The following is a 24,510-nucleotide window of genomic DNA, read 5'->3' on the forward strand; positions in this document are numbered from 1 at the left end:
GGTTATTCATGTTCTTTAATAAAGGAACTTGACATGAAATATAACTAACAAAACAATAAATGTGCGAAAACCTAAACAGTCCTATCTGGTGCAAACACAGAGACAGTCACCCACAAACACACAGTGAAACCCAGGCTACCTAAATATGGTTCCCAATCAGAGACAATGACTAACACCTGCCTCTGATTGTGAACCATATCAGGCCAGACATAGAAATAGACAAACAAGACATCCAACATAGAATGCCCACTCAGATCACACCCTGACCAACCAAAACATAGAAACATACAAAGCAAACTATGGTCAGGGTGTGACACTCTCCTGGAACCTCTTGTCTATAGATTTGGCTTTTATCACATTCCTCTAGATTTTGGCTTCCCTCTCCTCCTCATTTTCACTTTATTTCAGTACTGTTTGTTGAATCGGAACGATGGTCAATTCTCCCAGAGTTTAATTGACCATTCAAGTTATCTTGTACACCTTCCTGTCTCCCCAAGCCTAATCCTATGGGTTATCCTATTTGTACAAGATCACCGTCCTATCCCCCAGCACCTATTTAATATCCCCTCTTAATCTCGGGCGAACATGCCTCTCATGATTAAGTTTGGTTTATTTATGGTAGTGCACGTTACCTCAGGTCATTTCAGACCTGCCAGTGTATATTGGTCATACAAAACCCAGTGTACTGTATATTGGTCACACAAAACCCTGTGGGAATAGTAAAGCTCCCATTATTGATCAATTCTAAAAATTTTAGAACATCAAATCAAAGACAGAATTGAGAATATAGGCTACTGACCTTGTCGCCGACTGGGAAAAGCAATGTTCGTTGGATCCAGTCACCGTCCCTGTCAGTCTGGGGTGTATACCGGCCTGTTCTTTAACCTCAATTCAGAGGCCAGGTCTTAAAATAATGGGACTAGACCCACTCGTGCACGATTTTCGGCGTACGACCTTCAGATGACAGAGACGGGTATTTAGATCCGGCTCGAAGGACCAATTGATAGAGGAATTAAATTCCTATATGTTTAATACCCAATTAAATTAATACACTTAACCCATTTCTAAGGATTTGTAAGAAACGTATTTGCATAAAATGGGCGGAGACCAGTCTCAAAATCAAGCACTAGCGTTTACTCTCGAGAGTACTGAACATGATACATTTTACAACAGGTTATAAACTGAAAATGACTTCATTAGGTTTCAAACTGTCCCGTCCCTCCTCCACTCCGGTACAATGGCAGTATAGTTCTCAAGCCTTCCTACATCCTCTCTCACCAATTTAGATAATTTATGACCAAGCCAATGTCTTCCTGTGTAGATAAGCATTCTAGCAAGTCTGACGATAATTTCCTTCGTTTCTACCAAGGAACAGACAGTCATTGTTCTAATTCTTGATTATAATTACACACATTATATTCAGTACTAGGATTAAAATAAAATTCTTACATCTATACAGTAACATAATAGTATTCTGATTAGTCAGTCCTGATTGAAATGTATACATAATTTGTCATTATTGATAAAAAATCCCTTAACAGCAACCAACGTTAATATTCTCTTTTCCTCATCCTCGATTTGAACGTCAAAATAAATGCTTCTTTCAACAAGAGGAGAAATGACATGTCAATCAGCATCAAACTGCCAGTAGCGAATTACATTTTGGGGTTGCACCTAGCCAGAGGGGTGTCCGGAATGCCACCCCGGATACCCCTCTGGCTCCGCACCTGTTGTGATACGGCCTGGATTCAAACAAGGGTGTCTGTAGTGATGCATCAAGCGCTGAGATGCAGTGCCTTAGACCGCTGCGCCACTCGGGAGCCCTAGAGATGTAAATAAATGGTGTTTCTTTAAGAAGATGGACCTAGCTGACATGGACTGTTTCCTCACCTTATTCTCCTTGTGGTTATCCATGGTGGTTGGTTATTTACCTGGTAACAACAAGTGAAAACGAAACAAGAACTGAAGCACTCCTTGTTTTAGTCAATTAGCGACTGAACGAAATGGTGTTTCTTTGAAAAGATGGGCGTGTCTGATATGAAACATACATACAAGGGGAAAGAATCCACAGACACAGAGGCTAATTATCTTTCTGCACATCTCTTTATTTACAATGCTGGTTGCCATGGTTAACACAAACACAGGACATTAAGTGCTACCTGAATTGACTCAGAATAGTGACATTAGTAGTCCTACAGTGAGGTCACAGAGAGGTCAAACAGGTGTGTGTGTTAGTCAAATTACCCAGTGTCCACAGCAACACCATTGATGATTCTCTACTCCCAGTGTACGTGGTGTACTATGGTCTTAGCCCCCCCTCCCCCATTACCATTATTTACCATGACTTCTTTATGAAAAGTCATCTGACCATTGAGTCTTGAAGTGTTAATACTTTCTGGGTCTTGTCAGAGCTGGACATTAAAACTGGTTCTTCCCTCATTGAAATGGTGAAAAAAAACACACAGCTTTCACTTTCAATGAAGACAAAATGAATAAATGTTTAGAGAGTTAATGTATGATTTAATACGACCTATATCTCTGTATTACAGCACGTCAAATAAAGATGAGTGGAAACAGGAAGTGTGACTTCTTTCCCTAATGTGGACATTGGAGACATGCCTCTGATCATTCTCCTGTATAGATACTGTTCCTGTAATAGTGGAGACATGACTCTGATCATTCTCCTGTATAGATACTGTTCCTATAATAGTGGAGACATGCCTCTGAACATTCCCCTGTATAGATACTGTTCCTGTAATAGTGGCTTTTAGACTGGTCCTGTTACTGCTATGAATTGAATGTCACATTTCATATTTATCTTATCACCAGTTAGCAGAGTACCTTCCACGATGGGAGAAAATTAATTTCTCTACACAAATGGAACACCTGGACCAAATGCCCTGTATAAAGTCCTGCACTTGATGTAGGAAACATTGTATGATCTATTGACAGTCAATGAATGCATTGATAAATGCCTCTAACCACATAGAACATCTACAGACTGTGCAGGGTGTCTGGGTAAAGAACAACACCTGATGGAACTACGGAAACTACACTGAAAAAAAATATAAACGCAGCATGCAACAATTTCAAACATTTACTGAGTTACAGTCCATATAAGGACATTAGTCATTTGAAGTACATTTATTTTTTCCTAATCTATAGGTTTCACATGACTGTGAATACAGATGCTGTATGTGAAGGGGGGGGTGACTCTGTAACTTTCTCTTTCATCATTATGAACAATTAATTTATGATTATTCATAATCATGGTCGCATCCACATGAATGTAGAAGTGTTCAGAAATGTCTATTCTTACTGACAATATAAGTGAAGTGACTCCAAAATGACAAGACATTATTCACCATTCAGTTTCTATTGGGAAAAACAATCTAAAACACAAACAAAACAAACTGCAAATACGTTCAACAAGTTACTAGAGTGACAAACTTTATGGAATCAATCACTGCACGAAAGAATATGGGAGCAAACACTAAAGGTGAGATTGGCTGGAAGACCAACAAAGTCCCCTGTCCCTGAGGTGAAGAGAACCCCTCCAGTCTATGGGTCTAGTCCCCTGACCAGGATGGAAACTAAAACCCCTCCAGTCTATGGGTCTGGTCCCCTGACCAGGATGGAAACTAACCCCTCTAGTCTATGGGCTGGTCCCCTGACCAGGGCCAGATATTAGGTAAGGGTGAAATCAATACCTGCACTCTTTCAGGTTGTTGATGAGGTCACATGAAGAAGTACATGGTCCTCGCCTGCAAAGAGGACAACATCCAAGAAGTACTAGCAGTATGTGATCAGACAGAGAAAAAAGAGGACATTGTCCAAGATGTATTAGACGTCTGTGATCCTCTACCACATATCTACAACACCAAATCCATGTGTATGTGTGTGTTTACAGCATCATACAGTAGTAGTAACAGAATGATTAGTGAGTGCGTGTCAGATAAAAGATTCTTCTTCAACTGAATATGACCCATTTCTATGTACTGAACACAACCCCTATTACTGTCCTGTCATATTGTGATTAATATTAAAACATTTCCACCTCTTTTCTTCCATCTATTATTGTACTGTCATATTCTGATCAATATTAAAACATTTCCACCTCTCTTCCATCTATTACTGTACTGTCATATTGTGATCAGTATTAAAACATTTCCACCTCTCTTCTTCCATCTGGTTGATTAACCTTTAGTCACATCTGTCATATTGTTTCATTCAGTTGAATTGAGTTTATGCAGAAACAAGACTGTTGTGTCAAGAATTTGAAAAAAATAAACATTCTACAATATTTACAAACACCAAGAAGCCCAATAACAACAATATCAATGATTTGCAAATGAAACCAGTTTTTACAATACAGTGTGGTGATTCATTCTATTAATAAATGACAATAGTTGACAATGTCTGTCAACTTCAATGGTGTTAATTCATTAATATTTACAATCATATTTTTACACACTAGAGAGATATTCTACATTGTTGATCCAGTGTGTCTTACTGAACATGACCCTGATTAGAGTGAAACATCATGTTCTGTTTGACACAGGGACCAACTGACACAGGGACACTGAGGAGTCATCCCAAACATACAACCCTGGAAAGAGGGACTCAGTGAATGTGGAGGTGAATGTGTACAGGTGGGTCAGTGTGTCAGAGGAGGCTCTATAGAAGGACAGAGTGCCGGCTGGCCAGTCCAGATACACTCCTACTCTGTGGGAACTGGAGGAGGGGACGTCTATGGTAATGTGTTTATTATTGTGCCAGGCAGTGTAACGGTTGTCAGAGCAGACCAGACTCCAGGACTTGTCATTGGCTCCAAGCCTACAGTCATTAACCCTTCCTCTCCTGCGGATTCCTTTATATGTCACTCCTATATCAGCACCTATCCCTCTCCACTCTAACTCCCAGTAACAGCGCCCAGTCAGACCCTCTCTACACAGCACCTGGTACCAGTCCTCAAATCTCTCTGGGTGATCAGGATACGGCTGCTTCTCTCTCCTACATGTCACCTTTCTGTTCTCCTCAGACAGAGAGAGGAGTCTGTTTACTGTGTTTGGGTCCAGTGTGAGATCACAGACATCTGATGGATGAAACCAGACACAATATTAGAAATAATCATCATTCACATTAGAATGTTAACTCACTTGTCACTAAATAATTTAATGTAGATGTTTCTAGGTATCAAAAGGAGAAGTTAAGGTAACTTGAGATTTGTTGAATGATCATATGTTATACTGTATGGTAATATAAAACACACATATTCCCATTAATTAAACACACACACACCTGTATGCATGCATGAACATAAACACACATTTCTAATGTAACACGAACACACAACACACACACAGACACACACATTGTCAAGGCAACTCTTTGTAAACTTTGGTGTCCCTGATTGCGGCTTCTGTAGAACTACAGCTGATATTTAATATGACCAACCAAGTAGGTAATGATGGTGGTCTTTGACTTTGACTTTGACTTAAATTGAATGAAGACTTATTCTTAGTCATATTCTTCACAGCAGTCAACACTCACATTTTCTAATCCCAGGTTTCATTGTGTTCTCTCCACCATGTTCCACACTGTAGCGGTAAGCAGAAGAACAGACAGTCATTGAGGGATACACACACACACACACACACACACACACACACACACACACACACACACACACACACACACACACACACACACACACACACACACACACACACACACACACACACACACAGGACACATACTAGACACACATACCAGACACAGACACAGACACATACACAGACACACACACAGACACACACACAGACACAGACACACACACAGCCACACACACACACACACACACACACACACACACACACACACACACACACACACACACACACACACACACACACACACACACACACACACGGTCAGCAAATAACTAAGAATGGTTGTCTGTGTGTGTGTGTTTCCAGTGTGTGTGTGTCCAGTGTGTGTGTCTCCAGTGTGTGTGTGTGTGTGTCTCCAGTTTGAATGTACAGTGTGTGTCCAGTGTGTGTGTTCATTGTGTGTCCTGTGTGTGTGTCTCCAGTGTGTGTGTTCATTGTGTGTCCAGTGTGTGTGTCTCCAGTGTGTGTGTGTGTCTCCAGTTTGTATGTACAGTGTGTGTCCATTGTGTGTGTCCAGTGTGTGTGTGTGTGTTCATTGTTTGTCCTGTGTGTGTGTGTGTATCCAGCGTGCATCCAGTGTGTGTGTGTGTGTGTCCAGTATGTGTGTGTGTGTCCAGTGTCTGTGTGTGTGTCCAGTGTTTCCAGTGTGTGTGTCCAGTGTCACACACACTGGGCAAGCACACTGGAAACACGCACACAGGACACATACTGGACACACACACACACACACACACACCTTTGTCCATGTGGCAGTAAGAATGTTTGTCTTAACTAGCCTGATAAGTCAAACAAACATGTCTTATATGAACATTGACATAAACCCTCTACATACTTGAGTTTCTCCAGTCTGCAGTGTGGATCCTCCAGTCCAGCAGAGAGCAGTCTGACTCCTGAGTCTCCTGGGTGATTGTAGCTCAGGTCCAGCTCTCTCAGGTGTGAGGGGTTGGACCTCAGAGCTGAGTCCAGAGAAGCACAGCCTTCCTCTGTGACGAGACAGCCTGACAGCCTGCAAAGAGTCAAATCATATTAAAATCACACTGCTATTCTTTGGTGGTGAAAATAGTGGCAGTATATTTTTTCAACATATTCAGATACATCAGTGTCCTGAAACCTGCAATTTATATTCATAAATTATTGTATCATTACTATAAATGACAAATTATAAAAGTATTGCAGTATAGAGAAAAATGTATAGTACAAATATTTGAGTAGACTGCCAAGACCAGTTTAAAAAGCAGTATCAGTCAAAAGACAGACAGTGAGGTATCAGATTTAGATTGTATTGAGTATACAGTCCACACCATATCGATTTTGACAGTGAAGCTAACATTTTAAATGTGGCTCTATTCTCCAACATTTTGGATTTGAGATCAAATGTTTTATACGAGGTGACAGTATATAATGAGGGTATTGTTTGTGTGTCCATTGTTGACTTTTTATTTTTTTTATTTAATCTTAATTTAACTAGGCAAGTCAGTTATTAGAAAACCAATTCTTATTTCCAATGACGGCCTACCCCGGCCAAACCCGGATGACGCTGGGCCAATTATGTGCCGCCCTTTGGGACTCCCAATACCGGATGTGGATTCAAACCAGGGACTGTGTGTGGAATTCATCTAAATTGAGCAGTGTTGTAAAGTTCTTAAGTAAAAATATTACTTGGGTAAAAGTACTACTTGGGTAAAAATTCTTTCAAGTAATACTTACTTTACTATTTTTATTTTTGACAACTTTTACTTTTACTTCACTACATTCCTAAAGAAAATAATGTACTTTTTACTCCATACATTTTCCCTGACACCCAAAAGTAGATTTTGAATGTTTACACAAACAGAGAACATCCCTGGACATCCCTACTGCATCTGATCTGGAGGACTCACTAAACAGAGAACATCCCTGGTCCTCCCTACAGCCTCTGATCTGGAGGACTCACTAAACAGAGAACATCCCTGGTCATCTCTACTGCCTCTGATCTGGAGGACTCACTAAACAGAGAACATCCCTGGTCATCCCTACTGCCTCTGATCTGGAGGACTCACTAAACAGAGAACATCCCTGGTCATCCCTACTGCCTCTGATCTGGAGGACTCACTAAACAGAGAACATCCCTGGTCATCTCTACTGCCTCTGATCTGGAGGACATATTCAACACAAATGCTTTGTTTTTAAATGATGTCTGAGTGTTGGAGTGTGACCCTGGCTATCCGTAAATTAAAATAAGAAAATTGTGCTGTCTGGTTTGCTTAATATAACGACTTTGAAATTATTTATACTTTTTTTTGATACCATAATACATTTTTTCCAATTACTTAAAAAATTGTTTAACCTTTATTTAACTTAGCAAGTCAGTTAAGAACAAATTCTATTTTACAATGACGGCCTACCAGGAACAGTGGGTTAACTGAAATCACTTAGAATGTATGTGTTGCCACCCTGGGGTCACTACTCACTACACACAAAGCACCCTGGGATCACTACTCACTACTCATAAAGCACCCTGGGATCACTCACTACTCATAAAGCGCCCTGGGGTCACTCACTACTCATAAAGCACCCTGGGATCACTCACTACTCATAAAGCACCCTGGGATCACTCACTATTCATAAAGCACCCTGGGATCACTCACTACTCATAAAGCACCCTGGGATCACTCACTACTCATAAAGCACCCTGGGATTACTCACTACTCACAAAGCACCCTGGGATCACTCACTACTCATAAAGCACATGCACAACTTTTACTAATAAAAAACTAAACATACCGTCAAATACTGTCATACCGTCCACATACTTTGGCCATGTCGCCCAACCTTAGTCTGTGTGTGTTCTTTGAGTGATACACATGCACACTGGATACACACAGACACAGGAAACACACACACAAACACAGGGCATACACACATGACACACACACACACACACACACGCGCGCACACACACACACACACACACACACGCACACTGGAGACACACGCAATGGACAAACACACAGTTCAAAATGCTGGAGCATAGCACCAAATGTAAAACTGTAAGCTTCACTGTCCAAACACATATGGTGTGGACTATGTGTGTCTGGTAAACACATGTGGATCTGGTGAACAGTTTTCACTTGTTGACCAACTACAGGAATACTGACCTCAGAGTCTCCAGCTTACAGTGGGGATTCCCCAGTCCAGCTGAGAGCAGCTTCAGTCCTGAATCCTTCAGGTCATTGTTACTCAGATCCAGCTCTCTCAGGGGTGAGGGGTTTGAACTGAGAACTGAGGCCAACACTTTACAGGATGTGTCTGTGAGTTTACAGACAGTGAGTCTGCCAACACAGAAGAAATACAATGACAGACAGGTTGTATTAAAATGTTACACTGTAACCTGTGCACAAATAATGAGCTGGGTTTGACCTCAGAGCTGAGACCAGAGAAGCACAGCCTTCCTCTGTGACTAGACAGCCTGACAGCCTGCAAAGAGTCAAATCATATTAAAATCACATTGCTATTCTTTGGTGGTGAAAATAGTGGCAGTATATTCTTTCAAAATGTTCAAATATATCAGTGTCCTGAAACCTTCCATATCTATTCATAAAATTAATGTATCCTTATTATAAATTACCATAATATTACTTGTAGAGAGAATTTTTTTAATGTTTAGTACGAATATTTGACTAGACTGACCAGACCAGTTTAAAAATCAGTATCAGTCAAAAGACAGACAGTGAGGTGTATTGAGGATATAGTTTACACCATATCTATTTTGCCAGTGAAGCGAACATTTTTTATTTTTTTATTTAAAAAAAAAGATTATTATTTTGCATTTTTACCCCTTTTTCTCCCCAATTTCATGGTATCCAATTGTTGTAGTAGCTACTATCTTGTCTCATCGCTACAACTCCCGTACGGGCTGGGGAGAGACGAAAGTTGAAAGTCATGCGTCCTCTGATACACAACCCAACCAGCTGCACTGCTTCTTAACACAGTGCACATCCAACCCGGAAGCCAGCCGCACCAATGTGCCGGAGGAAACACCGTGTACCTGGCAACCTTGGTTAGCGCGCACTGCACCCGTCCCGCCACAGGAGTCGCTGGTGCGCGATGAGACAAGGGCATCCCTACCGACCAAGCCCTCCCTAACCCGGACGACGCTAAGCCAATTGTGCGTCGCCCCACGGACCTCCCGGTCTTGGCCGGTTACGACAGTCTCTGATGGCACAGCTGGCGCTGCAGTACAGCACCCTTGACCACTGCGCCACCCGGGAGGCCTGAAGCTAACATTTTAAATGTGTCTCTATACTATAACATTTTGGATTTGAGATCAAATGTTTAACTAGGCAAGTCAGTTAAGAACAAATTCTTATTTACAATGGCAGCCTAGGAACAGTGGGTTAACTGCCTTGTTCAGGAGCAGAACAACAGATTTTTCTTTGCCAGCTCCGGGATTTACTCTAGCAACCTTTCGGTTACAGGCCCAAAGCTCTAACCACTAGGCCACCTGCTGGTTACAGGCCCAACGCTCTAACCACGAGGCTACCTGCTGGTTGCAGGTCCAACGCTCTAACCACGAGGCTACCTGCTGGTTACAGGCCCAGCACTCTAACCATGCGGCTACCTGCTGGTTACAGGCCCAACACTCTAACCACGAGGCTACCTGCTGGCTACAGGCTCAACGCTCTAACCACGAGGCTACCTGCTGGTTACAGGCCCAACACTCTAACCACTAGGCGACCTGCTGGTTACAGGCCCAATGCTCTAACCACGAGGCTACCTGCTGGTTACAGGCCCAACACTCTAACCACGAGGCTACCTGCTGGTTACAGGCCCAACACTCTAACCACGAGGCTACCTGCCGCTCCAACTTGAAGGAGCTGGAGCAGTTTTGCCTTGAAGAATGGGAAAAAATCCCAGTGGCTTGATGTGTCAAGCTTATAGAGACATATCCCAATAGACTTACAGCTGAAATTACTGCAAAAGGTGCCTCTACAAAGTATTGTCTTTGGGGGTGAATAGTTATGCACACTCAAGTTTTCAGTTTTTTTGTCTTATTTCTTGTTTGTTTCAGAATCAAAAATATTTAGCATCTTCAAAGTGGTAGGCATGTTGTGTAAATCAAATGATTTTGATTTAAATTTTAATTATATGTTGTAAGGCAACAAAATAGGAAAAATGCCAAGGGAGTGAATACTTTCACAAGATACTGTATCTGTTTCACAATTTAGACAAATGTAACCACTTTATGTATCTAGTCCCCCTATTTGAAGAACTCATAAGTATTCTAAACAATTCACTTATAGTGGTGAACACCAACTACAGGAATACTGACCTCAGAGTCTCCAGTTTACAGTGGGGATTCCCCAGTCCAGCAGAGAGCAGCTTCACTCCTGAATCCTTCAGGTCATTGTTACTCAGATCCAGCTCTCTCAGGTGTGAGGTGTTTGACGTCAGAGCTGAGACCAGAGAAGCACAGCCTTCCTCTGTGACTCCACAGCCTGACAGGCTGACAAAGAGATCATCATGATTTCACAAACACTGTTCATTTAACGAGTAGTGTTGAAGGACAATGGCAGATGCATTTGGTTTATTTCCTCAAACAACATATAGATTCATCTTCCGCATTGTATGGTCATGTTATACTAATGTGAAAATCAATGCATTTCTTCCTGATGATTAGTTCTTATAGGTAATTTGATGTACTCACAGAACGGCTCTGGAGGCTTTGACCACTGGCAGCAGCCTCAGAAGACCTTCCTCTGATCTGGAGTATTTCTTCAAGTCAAACACATCCAGCTCCTTTTCTGAAGTCAGCAACACAAAGACCAGAGCTGACCACTGTGCAGGGGACAGTTCTTCACTGGAGACACTTCCTGATCTCAGGAAGTTTTGGATCTCCTCCACGAGAGAATGGTCATTCAGTTCATTCAGACAGTGGAACAGATTGATGCACCTCTCTGGAGAGGGATTTTCCCTGATCTTCTCCTTGATGTACTTGACTGTTTCTTCATGGCTCTGTGAGTTGATTCTTGTCTTTGTCAGTAGACCTCGTAAGTACTTCTGATTGGACTCCAGTGAGAGGCCCAGAAGGAAGCGGAGGAAAAGGTCCAGGTTTCCTGTCTCACTTTGTAAGGCTTTATCCACAGCACTCTTATAGAAAGTAACTTCAGTCTTGTCTTTTGTTTGAAGTTTGTCTATTAGATTCTCATTGTTGTTGATGAATGAGAGGAACACATATACAGCAGCCAGAAACTCCTGAATGCTCAGATGAACAAAGCAGTACACCTTGTCCTGGTACAGCCCAAATTCCTCTTTAAAGAGTTGTGTGCACAATCCTGAGTACACTGAGGCTTCATTGATATCAATGTCAGACACTTTCAGGTCTTCTTCATAGAAAATCAGATTGCCATTCACAAGCTGTTGAAAAGCCAGTTTTCCCAGTGACAGAATGCTCTCTTTATTCCAGTGCGGACCTCTCACTTCTTTCCCAAGATACTTTTCATTCTTCTGTTTGGTATGAAACACCACAAGGTGTGTGTACATCTCAGTCAGAGTCTTGGGCATCTCTTTTCTCTTATGTTTCAGCATGTGTTCAAGGACTATTGCAGAAATCCAACAGAAGACTGGAATGTGGCACATGATGTGGAGGCTCCTTGATGTCTTTATGTGTGAGATGATTCTGCTGGCCAGGTCCTGATCACTGAATCTCTTCCTGAAATACTCCTCCTTCTGTGGGTCATTGAACCCTCGTACCTCTGTCACCTGGTCAATACACACTGAAGGGACCTTATTGTCTGCTGCAGGTCGGGTTGTTATCCAGATGAGAGCAGAGGGAAGCAGATTTCCCTTGATGAGATTTGTCAGCAGAACATCCACTGAGGTTGACTCTGTGACGTCCCAACAGATCTTGTTCTTCTGGAAGTCTAGGGGCAGTCGGCACTCATCTAGACCATCAAAGATGAACAGAACTTTGTACTTGTTGTAGTTGGAGATTCCTGATTGTTTGGTTTCCATTGAGAAGTGATTGAGAAGTTTAATGAAAGTGTGTTTGTCCTGTTTCATCAAATTCAGCTCCCGAAAAGGGAATGAAAATACAAATTGGACATCCTGATTTGCTTTTCCTTCAGCCCAATCCAGAATGAACTTCTGCACAGAGACTGTTTTTCCAATGCCAGCGACTCCCTTTGTCAGCACAGTTCTGATAAGTTTGTCTTGTCCAGTTAAGGGTTTGAAGATGTCGTTACATTTGATTGGAGTCTCTGGTCTTGCTTGTTTCCTGGTTGTTGTCTCAATTTGTCTCAGCTCATGTTCATTATTGACCTCTCCTGTTCCACCCTCTGTGATGTAGAGCTCTGTGTAGATCTTATTGAGAAGTGTTGGGTTTCCTTGTTTAGCGATCCCCTCAAATACACATTGAAACTTCTTCTTGAGATTAGATTTGAGTTCACGTTGGCAAATCACAGCAAGCTCATCTGAATCTAGAAATAACACAGAGGATATTAATCATTTTAATGACTACAGTATTACAGGACTGTTATAAAGTTTTAAATGATAATAATTTATTATCTTTAACTGACTGTATAAATGTGTAAATGTTTTCATAATGCGTTACAGACTGGTGTGACTGATTATATTATTATTGGTATTATTGATGGTATTATTAATGTTGTCTTTCTCTCTAATTTAATCACCACAACACATCCCCTGCTGCTACTTGATGAGGCCACTAGGTGTTGTGTTAAGGCTGCTACAATATCATTGAGTTACACAGCTAATTTAGCTGTACTTTAGCTACAGCTTTTAAATGTTATAAAACAGCATTCATCATGAGGCAGACAGGTCTTACATTTCTCCAGTGTGTCAGCAAGCTCCTTCTGGTTCATTTTCCTCAGGATGTGCAGTGTGATCTTCAGAGCCCCCTCTCTGGCACTGCTCTCCTGCTTCTCATCTTCAGCATCCACCACTTCCTGCTTCTGACTCTCAAAGCGTTGTGGGAGTTCTGGATTAAGAATCCTCTTGAACATCTTCAGCTCGTTCTTCACAAATGTCATAATTTTCTCTTCAAGCAACTGAAATAAATCAAGTAAATGAGTTAAGCAAGAGAATAAATGCTTTCTCATTAACACATTAATGAATGATTGACAGATCAACTTTTCTTGAGGTAAACAAAAACAAATGTACATAACAGGACCACATACACTGAATATGGAGGCCAGGTCTGTTTGATGACTTTTGGAAGACTGACCACTGAGAACCTCTGACTCTGATCTCGCCTGTTGGTTTCTGTGGACAAAACATGAGATTACATCTCCTCATCCAGGGAATGCACACGCACACACACACACACACACACACACACACACACACACACCCCCACACACACACACACGCACACACGCACACGCACACACGCACAGACACACACACACACACACACACACACACACACACACACACACACACACACACACACACACACACACACACACACACACACACAGGGTGGGAGGGAATGTTGTGTTTGTTTAATATTGTTTTAGGACTATGAAAATGGACAAAATGATTAGCCTATGGGTTATGAAAACAAACAAAAAGAAATGGGAAGATGGGAGAGTAGAAATGACTAGAGACAGTGTTTTTTAACTCACTGACCATGACCCATGATTTCTTCTTACCTTTGTTCAGTAGAAAAGTCTCCCTCTCTAAACTTCATAGGAGGTTCCATAGACCGGTCACTCTTCATGGACACACAGCTGGGTACAGGGGAGGCTGGTCTCTCCTGCTTGATTGGGCTTCAACACAACAGAGGCAAACATTGCATCTCTCATCTACTAAATGTATGGTGTTTTTGTTTTATGTCAGTTTCAATGTTTGTTATGCTATAAATGGTGAACTATATAAAGTGAACTAGAAGAAAAATGAAATAGAAAATGTTATATTTTGCAATTCTGAGTAATTACTAGTTTAGTAAGGAATTACACATTATTCAGTACTACTGTAGTTGCTAAACAATTCCAATAGATGGAAGCATAAGACCACAATAAATTAGTTTAGTTTTCTCCCTGGATACACCACCACTCCCCCTCACAGGAAAGGTTCCCTCTACTATAGTACATTCATTGTCAATTCATCAACCAGCATCGACCCGCTCTCCAACTTCTCGCACAAGCAGTCAACTCAGCCACCACCAAAATGCTGTGTCGTTACTCTGCCTTCTCGCGCAAATGAGGGGCATGTTGAGGTAAATTCACTAACCATTGCATGATGTCATTTTTGTTGGGCTGGAAGATTCCGAGGCTGTTTAGTCCCAATATGAGATATTAAGAAAATATTTTAAAATGCATGTATACTAAGGTTGAGGTTAGAGCATCTGACTAGTGATTATTTGGCTGTATATTTTTAATAAATATTTAGCAATTAAACGTTATTAATTCATATACAGACATTGGTGAGGCAGCTGAGAAATAAAGTGTATTTTTCTTGTTCATTCCTTAGTTCACTCAAACCTGCCCCACCTATCCCACGCCAATTGTTGGACTTTCACATAGAGGTTACTAGGTCACCCAGTTCAAACCACATTTTAAAAATATAACTAATGTGTCTTGTTTATCAAGTGTTCTGCCTTGCAATAATAAATATAATGAAATAACAAAACAATAAAAGCAAAATGCTTAGACAGGTTTTGATTAACAAAATAATCAAAATGATATTTAGTACTGTAATTGTATTTAAAAACATAATAGTATTACTAAAAATAGTTTCTAGAAGTCTTCTAGGCTACCTTACCCTATAATTAGTGGTAAGGCTAAAATAGGTAATACGTAGGGTTAGAGTTTCTGTATAGCACTGTCAGGATTTGGCCAGGGTTGTTCCGGTTTTTGGTCACTAGATGCCCCCATTGTGCTCACGGTGTGCTTTCTGAAAGGCCTTTCTGACACTATCCAAGATGAACTGGCCACTCGGGAACCACCGGACAATCTCGAGTCCCTGATCAAGTTGGCCTCACGCATTGACCAGCGTCTGAGAGAGAGAGAACTCAACTGTAGACCTCTAGCCCCTATCAGTCCCAGCTCCGAGTCCCCACCTTTATCCTCGCTGGCTCCACCGGAACCCATGCAGATTGGACGCATCTCCCAGGCTGAGAGAGACCGCCGGATGAGGGAGCGATGCTGTCTATATTGCGGCAAACCGGGCCATTTCCGTTCCACGTGTCCCGGGCTCCAGGGAAACGCTCTGTCCCGTACAGACCGGGGGGAACTGTAACGGGAAACATAACCTCCTCCCATCCGTCCAACTCCCGTCTGCTCATTCCAGTCACCCTTTCCTGGGACAACCACAAGCTTCACCTTCAAGCCTTGGTAGACTCTGGAGCCGCAGGTAACTTCATGGATGGTGTCTGGGCGAAGGAGAATGGCGTTCCCTCTGAACCTCTAAGTGACCCCATGAGGGTTACTACATTGGATGGAAGCCCTTTGGGATCTGGACTTGTCACTCATGTCACTACCTCCTTGCGACTTTCAGTTTCACAACACCAGGAATTGATGAACTTTCATTTAATCTCCTGTTCCGAGTTCCCTCTCGTCCTTGGATACCCCTGGCTTCACAGCCATAACCCTCACATCGACTGGTCTGTGGGCACTATCAAGCAGTGGGGTCCTACGTGCCAAGCTACTTGTATTTTCCCGAATTCCCCGAGTTCTACTCCCGAGTCTTTAGAATCCATCGACCTAACCCGAGTTCCCGAGTGTTACCATGACCTCAAACTGGTGTTTAGCAAACAGAGGGCCACCATGCTACCACCCCATAGACCTTATGATTGCCCCATCGACCTGTTTCCGGGCACTTGCCCCCCCAGGGGACGGATCTTTTCCCTATTTCCACCCGAACGAGCTGCTATGGATACCTACATCAAGGACGCTCTGAAAGCAGGCCTCATGCGTCCATCCACCTCCCCGGCGGGAGCAGGGTTTTTCTTTGTGGCCAAGAAAGACGGTGGATTACGTCCTTGCATCGACTACCAGGGACTCATTGCCATAACCGTCCGTAACCGTTACCCGCTACCCCTTATGGCCACAGCCTTCGAGCTGCTCCAGGAAGCAGTTGTTTTCACTAAGCTTGACCTGCGGAACGCATACCATCTTGTGCGGATCAGACCTGGTGACGAGTGGAAGACCGCTTTCAACACACCTACTGGTCACTATGAATACTTGGTGATGCCCTTCGGCCTGACCAACGCCCCAGCGGTGTTCCAAGCGCTCATAAACAATGTGCTTAGGGATATGCTTAACATATTTGTGTTCGTTTACTTGGATGACATCCTCATCTTTTCGAGCTCCCTTCAAGAACACACAAAGCATGTCAGACAAGTACTCAAACGCCTCCTAGACAGCCATCTGTACGTTAAGCCGGAAAAATGTGAATTCCATTCATCCCGAGTACAATTCCTGGGATTTGTAGTGGAACCCGGTCGAGTCCAAATGGACCCCAGGAAGGTAGGGGAGGTAGCGGATTGGCCCACCCCCAAATCCGTTAAGGACGTTCAGCGTTTCCTGGGCTTCACAAACTTTTACCGCAAGTTCATCAAGAACTTCAGCTTGGTGGCAGCCCCTCTCTCAGCTTTAACCAAGGGTGGCAATGCAAGGTTTTTGTGGGGAAGAGAAGCTGAGACGGCCTTCCAAGGACTCAAGCAGCGCGTCCTCTCTGCTCCCATCCTGATACTACCGACTACGGATGAACCGTTTGTGGTGGAGGTAGACGCATCAGAGGTTGGTGTTGGAGCTGTCCTGTCTCAGAGGGGTGAAGACAAGAAGCTTCATCTGTGCGCTTTCTTCTCACACCGGCTTACCCCGGCTGAGAGGAACTACGATGTGGGGGATCGTGAACTCCTAGCGGTTAAGATGGCATTGAAGGAATGGAGACACTGGCTCGAGGGGGCTTCTCACCTGTTTCAAGTGCTTACGGACCACAAAAATCTGGAGTATATCCAGCAGGCGAAGCGGTTGAACTCTAGACAAGCTAGATGGTCTCTTTTCTTCAATCGATTCCAGTTTATCCTCACCTATCGGCCTGGGTTGAAGAATCTCAAACCGGATGCCCTGTCCCGAGTCTACGCTCCTGCCATTCGAGATGACACGGACATGCCTGTCCTTCCTGCTGCTAAGATCGTGGCTCCGATCTCGTGGCAAGTTGAGGATACCGTGAGACGAGCTCAAGCTATCGAACCGGACCCGAAAGGAGGTCCTGCCAATCGGTTTTTTGTCCCCAAGGCAGTGAGGACTCAGGTCCTTCTGTGGGGGCACTCCTCTCGCCTCAGGTCGCACCTTGGAGTTCATCCAGCGTAAGTTCTGGTGGTCTACCATAAGAGAAGACGTTGCCACTTTCGTCAATGCCTGCCCCGTGTGCTGCCAGGGCAAATCTTCTCACCTCCGCCCTCAAGGACTCCTTCACCCTTTACCTGTTCCCCACAGACCCTGGTCCCATATCTCATTGGACTTTATTACTGGACTTCCTCCATCCCATGGCAATACTACTATCCTAGTCATAATCGACAGGTTTTCAAAGGCGGCCAGGTTCGTCCCTCTGACTAAGTTACCTTCTGCCAAGGAAACGGCTGAGTTGGTAATTAATCATGTGTTCCGAGTCTTCGGCATTCCTCAAGATATGGTTTCTGACAGAGGTCCCCAGTTCGCCTCAAGGTTTTGGAAGGCCTTCTGCCAACTCATGGGGGCTTCTGCCAGTCTATCTTCAGGGTACCATCCGGAGTCCAACGGCCAAACAGAGAGGATGAATCAAGAGCTGGAAACCACCCTCCGATGTATGACTCGTAACAACCCGTCCACATGGTCGTCCTTTATTGTTTGGGCCGAATACGCGCACAACACCTTGCGCTCCTCCTCCACTGGTATGTCCCCGCACGAGTGTCAGTTTGGCTATGCCCTTCCATTGTTCCCGGACCAGGAGGCAGAAGTCAGAGTGCCTTCAGCCTTGAAGTTCGTCAGACGCTGTCGGCTTATGTGGAGGAAGACCCGTCTTAATCTTATGCGTTCCTCACAGAGGTACCAACAACAAGCCAACAGACGTCGCCGTCCCGGGCCTACCCTACGTCCCGGCCTACGTCGCCGTCCCGGGCCAGAGTCTGGCTCTCCACAAGAGACTTACCACCACGGGTGGAGTCTCGCAAGCTGTCCCAAAAATACATCGGTCCCTTTAAGGTTGCCAGGAGAGTTAACCCAGTTTCTTATCGCCTACACTTACCCAGATCCCTTAAGATTAATCCCACGTTTCACATTTCCTTATTAAAACCTGTTGTTTTTTTCTCCCCTTGTCCCGGCAGACAGACCTCCCCATCCGCCTCGTGTCATTGGAGGCCAGCCGGCTTATACCGTCCATCGGATACTGGATTCCCGCCGGGTGCAGCGGTCTTGGCAGTATCTGGTGGACTGGGAAGGCTACGGTCCCGAGGAGCGCTCCTGGGTTCCTGCCAAAGACATACTGGACCCTGACCTCATTCGTCAGTTCAGGGCCCTCCACCCCGAGAGAGCTGGTAGGAACGTCAGGAGCCGTTCCTAGGGGGAGGATTCTGTCAGGATTTGGCCAGGGTTGTTCCGGTTTTTGGTCACTAGATGCCCCCATTGTGCTTTTTGACCTTTTGTTTTCCCTTGATCCCCATTATTATTTGAACCTGTGACTCGTTTTCCCCTGATTGTATTTAAACCCTTAGTTTTCCTCAGTTCTTTGCTCTGTGTTTGTATGTTAGCACCCAGCCCTAGTATTCTGTGAACTCTTGTTGATCCCGGTGGACGCTCTTGTGGAATTCTGTTTTTTGTTCTTGTTTATTTATTTTTGAGTATCTTTTGAGGCTTTTTATGCTATACATACCACCTTGTGGATTTACCTTTTTGTCTTGGAGGATTACCTTTGTTCTTGTGGAATTCCTTTTGAGGTTGTGGAGTTACATGTTTTCCTGAAGGACTTCACTTTTTACTTTATTAAATACACCGTCTCAAGTACTGCTGTGTCTGCCTCATCTTCTGGGTTCTGCCGACTATTCGTGGCTCAGTTGGTTAAGTGACTGTTTCTCACTCCAGAGACCCGGGTTCGTAACCGGGTCCTGACAAGCACTTTGTGAAATCTGCTGATGTAAAAAGGGCTTTATAAATACATTTGATTGATTGTTAGGTTTAGGGTTTTTAAGGCAAAAAACAGTATGGGTTTATAGCTCTCTTGCTCATCCCTGTGGCCTTCTGTGCATACTACATAACTAATTCACAACACCTGCTAGGCTCATAATCTGAGGTAGCAACTGCGTCAGATCTACAAATCGATGAGTTAGACCTTTCCGTTTGATTCGCAACTCAGTGAACCTGCGCAGCATTCACTCAATTCGATGTCAACGAATGAAGATTCCAATGCATATCAAATTACCCAGCAGCCATTTCGATACAACAAATCGTCACAACAATTAAATCATTCTTTATGAAAACAATCTCTTCTGGCTGCTTAAATAAGCCACATCTTGAAAACTAGGACAGAGACATGCGTTTTGTTTAAGTTGAGCACTTTTTTCTGAAAACCAATATGGGCTCCCAAGTGGTGCAGCAGTCTAAGGCACTGCATCTCAGTTTAATAAGTTACCTGAGGGCAGCGTTCACAGTTAACGTCGGCAGGCCTAATTGATAACAATATCAAAGCTGCCATTGTGACGTAGAACAATGAGCTGGGAATAAAACGTTCAGAAGGTGAGTTGGTGCCACGGTGCTAAATAGAACTAATAGGAGCTGGAAGGGTGAAAAATGACCTAAAATAAGGTCTGTTTTTTCATGATTACTTCATAACTAGAGACATAATATAAGATAAGGTAATGTTATGAAACTGGGCTCCATGGCGGTTGCAATTAACTTGTTTTTATCAGAAAAAAAACATTGTTGAAAATGTCATGTGTTCAGCCTACTGAGGCGCCACGAAAATAATATTCAAAAGTTCGGTCCTTGGACACAGAGGGTTTAAACACTAAAGTTACGTCCAACTCGTGAAGAGAGGAGAACCGGACAGAGGTGGCCAGCATCCGTCAACGAGAGAGGGAGCCCTCCACGGGATTTAACAGGTGGAAGAAACATCCGGGTATCTCCATTGGTCCCCGTAAACGCAGGCAGTCGATGATGATGTAGTGATAAAGCACTAAATAAACTTCAGTTATATAATAACTCCCCTTAGGGTTGTGCCGTGGCGGAGATCTTTGTGGGCTATACTCGGCCTTGACTCAGGATGGTAAGTTGGTGGTTGAAGATATCCTTCTAGTGGTGTTGGGGCTGTGGTTTGGCAAAGTGTGTGGGGTTATATCCTGCCTGTTTGGCCCTGTCCGGGGATATCGTCGGATGGGGCCACAGTGTCTCCCGACCCCTCTTGTCTCAGCCTCCAGTACAGTCTGTTATATCTGGAGTATTTCTCCTGTCTTATCTGGTGTCCTATGCGAATTTAAGTATGCTCTCTGTAATTCTCTTTCTCTCTCTCTCTCTTTCATTCTTTCTTTCTTTCTCTCTCTCAGAGGACCTGAGCCCTTGGACCATGTCTCAAGATTACCTGGCCTGATGACTCCTTGCTGTCCCCAATCCACCTGGCCGTGCTGCTGCTCCAGTTTAAACTGTTCTGCCTGCGGCTATGGAATGAATAATAATAAATAATAATTTTGCACGCCCAATTTTTCAGTTTTTGTTTTTTTTAAAAAAGTTTAAAATATCCAATAAATGTCGTCCCACTTCATGATTGTGTCCCACTTGTTGTTGATTCTTCACAAAAAAATACAGTTTTATATCTTTATGTTTGAAGCCTGAAATGTGGCAAAAGGTCGCAAAGTTCAAGGGGGCCGAATACTTTCGCAAGGCACTGTATATAGTGTTTTAAAAAACAAAAATTGAATTAAAATCTTAGAACAACAATGAATGTACCCCATAAGCAATGAAAAATAACAAATGTGAAAATATTGTGTATTTAAGATTTTAGAAACAAACTATTTAATAATTCTTAAACAAATTGTCATCTCACCTCTTAGCTTTGGTGTCTTGTTCCCCAGAGATACTAATTTTAGTGGCAGGGCCACCCTCCTCTCTCTTCCCAGAGAGACTCATTTTAGAGGCAGTTACCCCTAAACAGAAATCCAACATGTTGGTTGTGGTTAACACAGTGACAACTAAACAGAGATCCAACATGTTGGTTGTGGTTTACACAGTGACAACTAAACAGAGATCCAGCATGTTGGTTGTGTTTAACACAGTGAAAACTAAACAGAGATCCAACATGCTTGTTGTGGTTAATACAGTGACAACTAAACAGAGATACAGCATGTTGGTTGTGGTTAACACAGTGACAACTAAACAGAGCTCCAACATGTTGGTTGTGGTTGACACAGTGACAACTAATTATTGGTCAATTGTTCTCTTTTATTCATTATCTCTTAGAAATAAAACATTTACTAACAGACACATCCAAACAGTCAGGTGATTTAATGCATCACATGAACATGTAGTTGTGATTTATATTATTCACCTTTTATCCATGTAGTGGAACTAAGAATAATAATAATAATGTCTCACTTTCTCTTTTAATAATTTCTGTCATTCTAGTGTTTTGCTTTGTTCAACAGGTATGATATTATTATGCTGTTACTGAATTCAGTTCATAATAACAATTTTAAGAAAAGTATATACAGTGGTTTATACCAAATTACACAGGAAGCAGGAGCACATTGTAATTTTGAAAACAACAAATGTTCTGATATTCTGAAAGATGATTTACAACTATGATACATTAACATTTTTACAAATTGTAAAATAACCACAATATACGAATCGTATAATACGATATATGAACAATATGTTTTTGAATTTGACTTGCCTATGCCCCAGTTAGCGCCATTTTGTAAGATTGAAATGTCACGTACCTTTCCCAGGTGAAATGGACTGTTAGATCCGAGTGTTTTCCTGTCATTCACTATACTAAAATAACACCATACATTTTATGTCCCTACACACTTTACAATAATCACTGAGAAGATTCTTACCTTGCAGCCTGAACTCACAACCAGAACATGTCAAGTCATTGAGATATTTTCCGTTGTGCTGAGAGAGCACCTTCCTGATAACAAGTGGCTCTGTACCTATGTTCTAGGTTCAGTTGATCTTTAGATGTAATAATATCTGGTCAAAGTCTAGTGACACGACACCATAGTATATCATAACCATAACAGCAGTTGGCCAGTAAAGACCATGACATACTATAAAACAGGGTTTGTCAACGCGGTTTGGCTTCGGGACAATTGTTTTCTGAATTAAAGTCGGTGGGCCAGAACATAATTAGCATATAATATTAGCACAATGAAAAGGCCTACACTACAAATGGAACAACATTTTAACACATTTGATTAGTACATGATACATTCAGTGACAATAAATAATTTTGATCTGATTAAGTTAATAAAATCACCAATATCTCTATTAAATTCTACTACTACCTACTGTAGTCTACACTACTTTATTAATGGGGTAAAACAGGTCTATGTAGCCTACTGTAGTCTACACTATTTTATTAATGGGGTAAATAGGTCTATGTAGTCTACTGTAGTCTACACTACTTTATTAATGGGTAAAACAGGTCTATGTAGTCTACTGTAGTCTACACTACTTTATTAATGGGGTAAATAGGTCTATGTAGTCTACTGTAGTCTACACTACTTTATAAATGGGGTAAAACAGGTCTATGTAGCCTACTGTAGTCTACACTACTTTATTAATGGGTAAAACAGGTCTATGTAACCTACTGTAGTCTACACTACTTTATTAATGGGTAAAACAGGTCTATGTAACCTACTGTAGTCTACACTACTTTATTAATGGGTAAAACAGGTTGTCAGGGGGACATCAAGCAACACAACACCATATTTTCAGCAAGCTGGTGACAGAATCAGAGGAGGCCATCCACGATGATCTCCTGCTTCACAACAATGCTGGCTGAGTAAAGGAAAAACTCCAGAGCCATTCTGTGAGCTGCATGACCAGGTTGTGGATTTTGTCTGAAAAAGCTCAATGAGGACAGCAGCTGACCATCTTCGTATTCTGGAGATTTAGGAATTCCTCTCAGATGTTGCTTTTTTGGCGACATTCTGTAACTTAAACAGGTTAAATCTGCAGTTACAAGGAAGAGGGAAAACAGTTGTTGACTTGAGGCCTTTACTAGGAAGCTTGAATTGTTCGATATGGACTCTGGAAGGCTACTGCTCTTCAGCACACTGAAGAAACGACAGGCAAAGGGACCAGACAACTTCTCCTCCAGATTTGAAGACTACAGCAGCCCAACAATATAATTTCGTTTGAATGTGATATTCTTACAGTCCGCCCCGGTGGATAATTCTCTTCCCTTGCTAAGAAAACAGTACCCTCACTGGATAAGGCCACAATTCGAAATGAGCTGGTTGAATTCCATCGAGCTTGTTCTGCCGTTAAATGATCAGGCTATCAGGATCAGGTTATCAGGATCAGGTTATTAGGATCAGGTTATCAGGCTATCAGGATCAGGTTATCAGGATCAGGTTATTAGGATCAGGTTATCAGGATATCAGGATCAGGTTATCAGGATCGGGTTATCAGGATCAGGTTATCCCGATACAGACATTCAGATACAGACATCGCCTTTTTTCTTTCAATTATTGTTTTATGTAGGAAGCTATGTACTGTACATTTCTGACCAATTGTAAGTAGGCCTGATAAATACAGTGCCTTGCGAAAGTATTCGGCCCCCTTGAACTTTGCGAACTTTTGCCACATTTCAGGCTTCAAACATAAAGATATAAAACTGTATTTTTTTGTGA

The 24,510-nt window shown here is 42.6% G+C and overlaps 1 protein-coding gene across 5 annotated transcripts; it reads right to left on the reverse strand.

Annotated features, from left to right (window-relative positions):
• Positions 1-2,091: 2,091 nt before the first annotated feature.
• On the reverse strand, positions 2,092-22,790 carry LOC135556024 (NLR family CARD domain-containing protein 3-like). Of its 5 annotated transcripts, none has more exons than XM_064988885.1 (11): positions 22,708-22,790; positions 21,693-21,792; positions 14,327-14,443; positions 13,850-13,934; positions 13,498-13,720; positions 11,359-13,123; positions 10,984-11,157; positions 8,810-8,983; positions 6,505-6,678; positions 5,554-5,600; positions 2,092-5,095 (listed from the first exon to the last, which is right to left on the reverse strand). In XM_064988885.1, exons 2-11 carry the CDS (start codon positions 21,773-21,775, stop codon positions 4,542-4,544), a joined length of 3,396 nt encoding a protein of 1,131 aa, XP_064844957.1. In that variant the 5' UTR covers positions 21,776-21,792; positions 22,708-22,790; the 3' UTR covers positions 2,092-4,541. The 5 variants fall into 5 exon arrangements, with proteins under 5 accessions (XP_064844957.1, XP_064844956.1, XP_064844959.1 ...); XM_064988884.1 differs by having other exon boundaries at positions 11,359-13,129; XM_064988887.1 differs by lacking the exon at positions 8,810-8,983.
• Positions 22,791-24,510: the final 1,720 nt, after the last annotated feature.

This window comes from Oncorhynchus masou, chromosome 15 (assembly GCF_036934945.1).
Source record: "Oncorhynchus masou masou isolate Uvic2021 chromosome 15, UVic_Omas_1.1, whole genome shotgun sequence".
Lineage (NCBI taxonomy): Eukaryota > Metazoa > Chordata > Actinopteri > Salmoniformes > Salmonidae > Oncorhynchus > Oncorhynchus masou.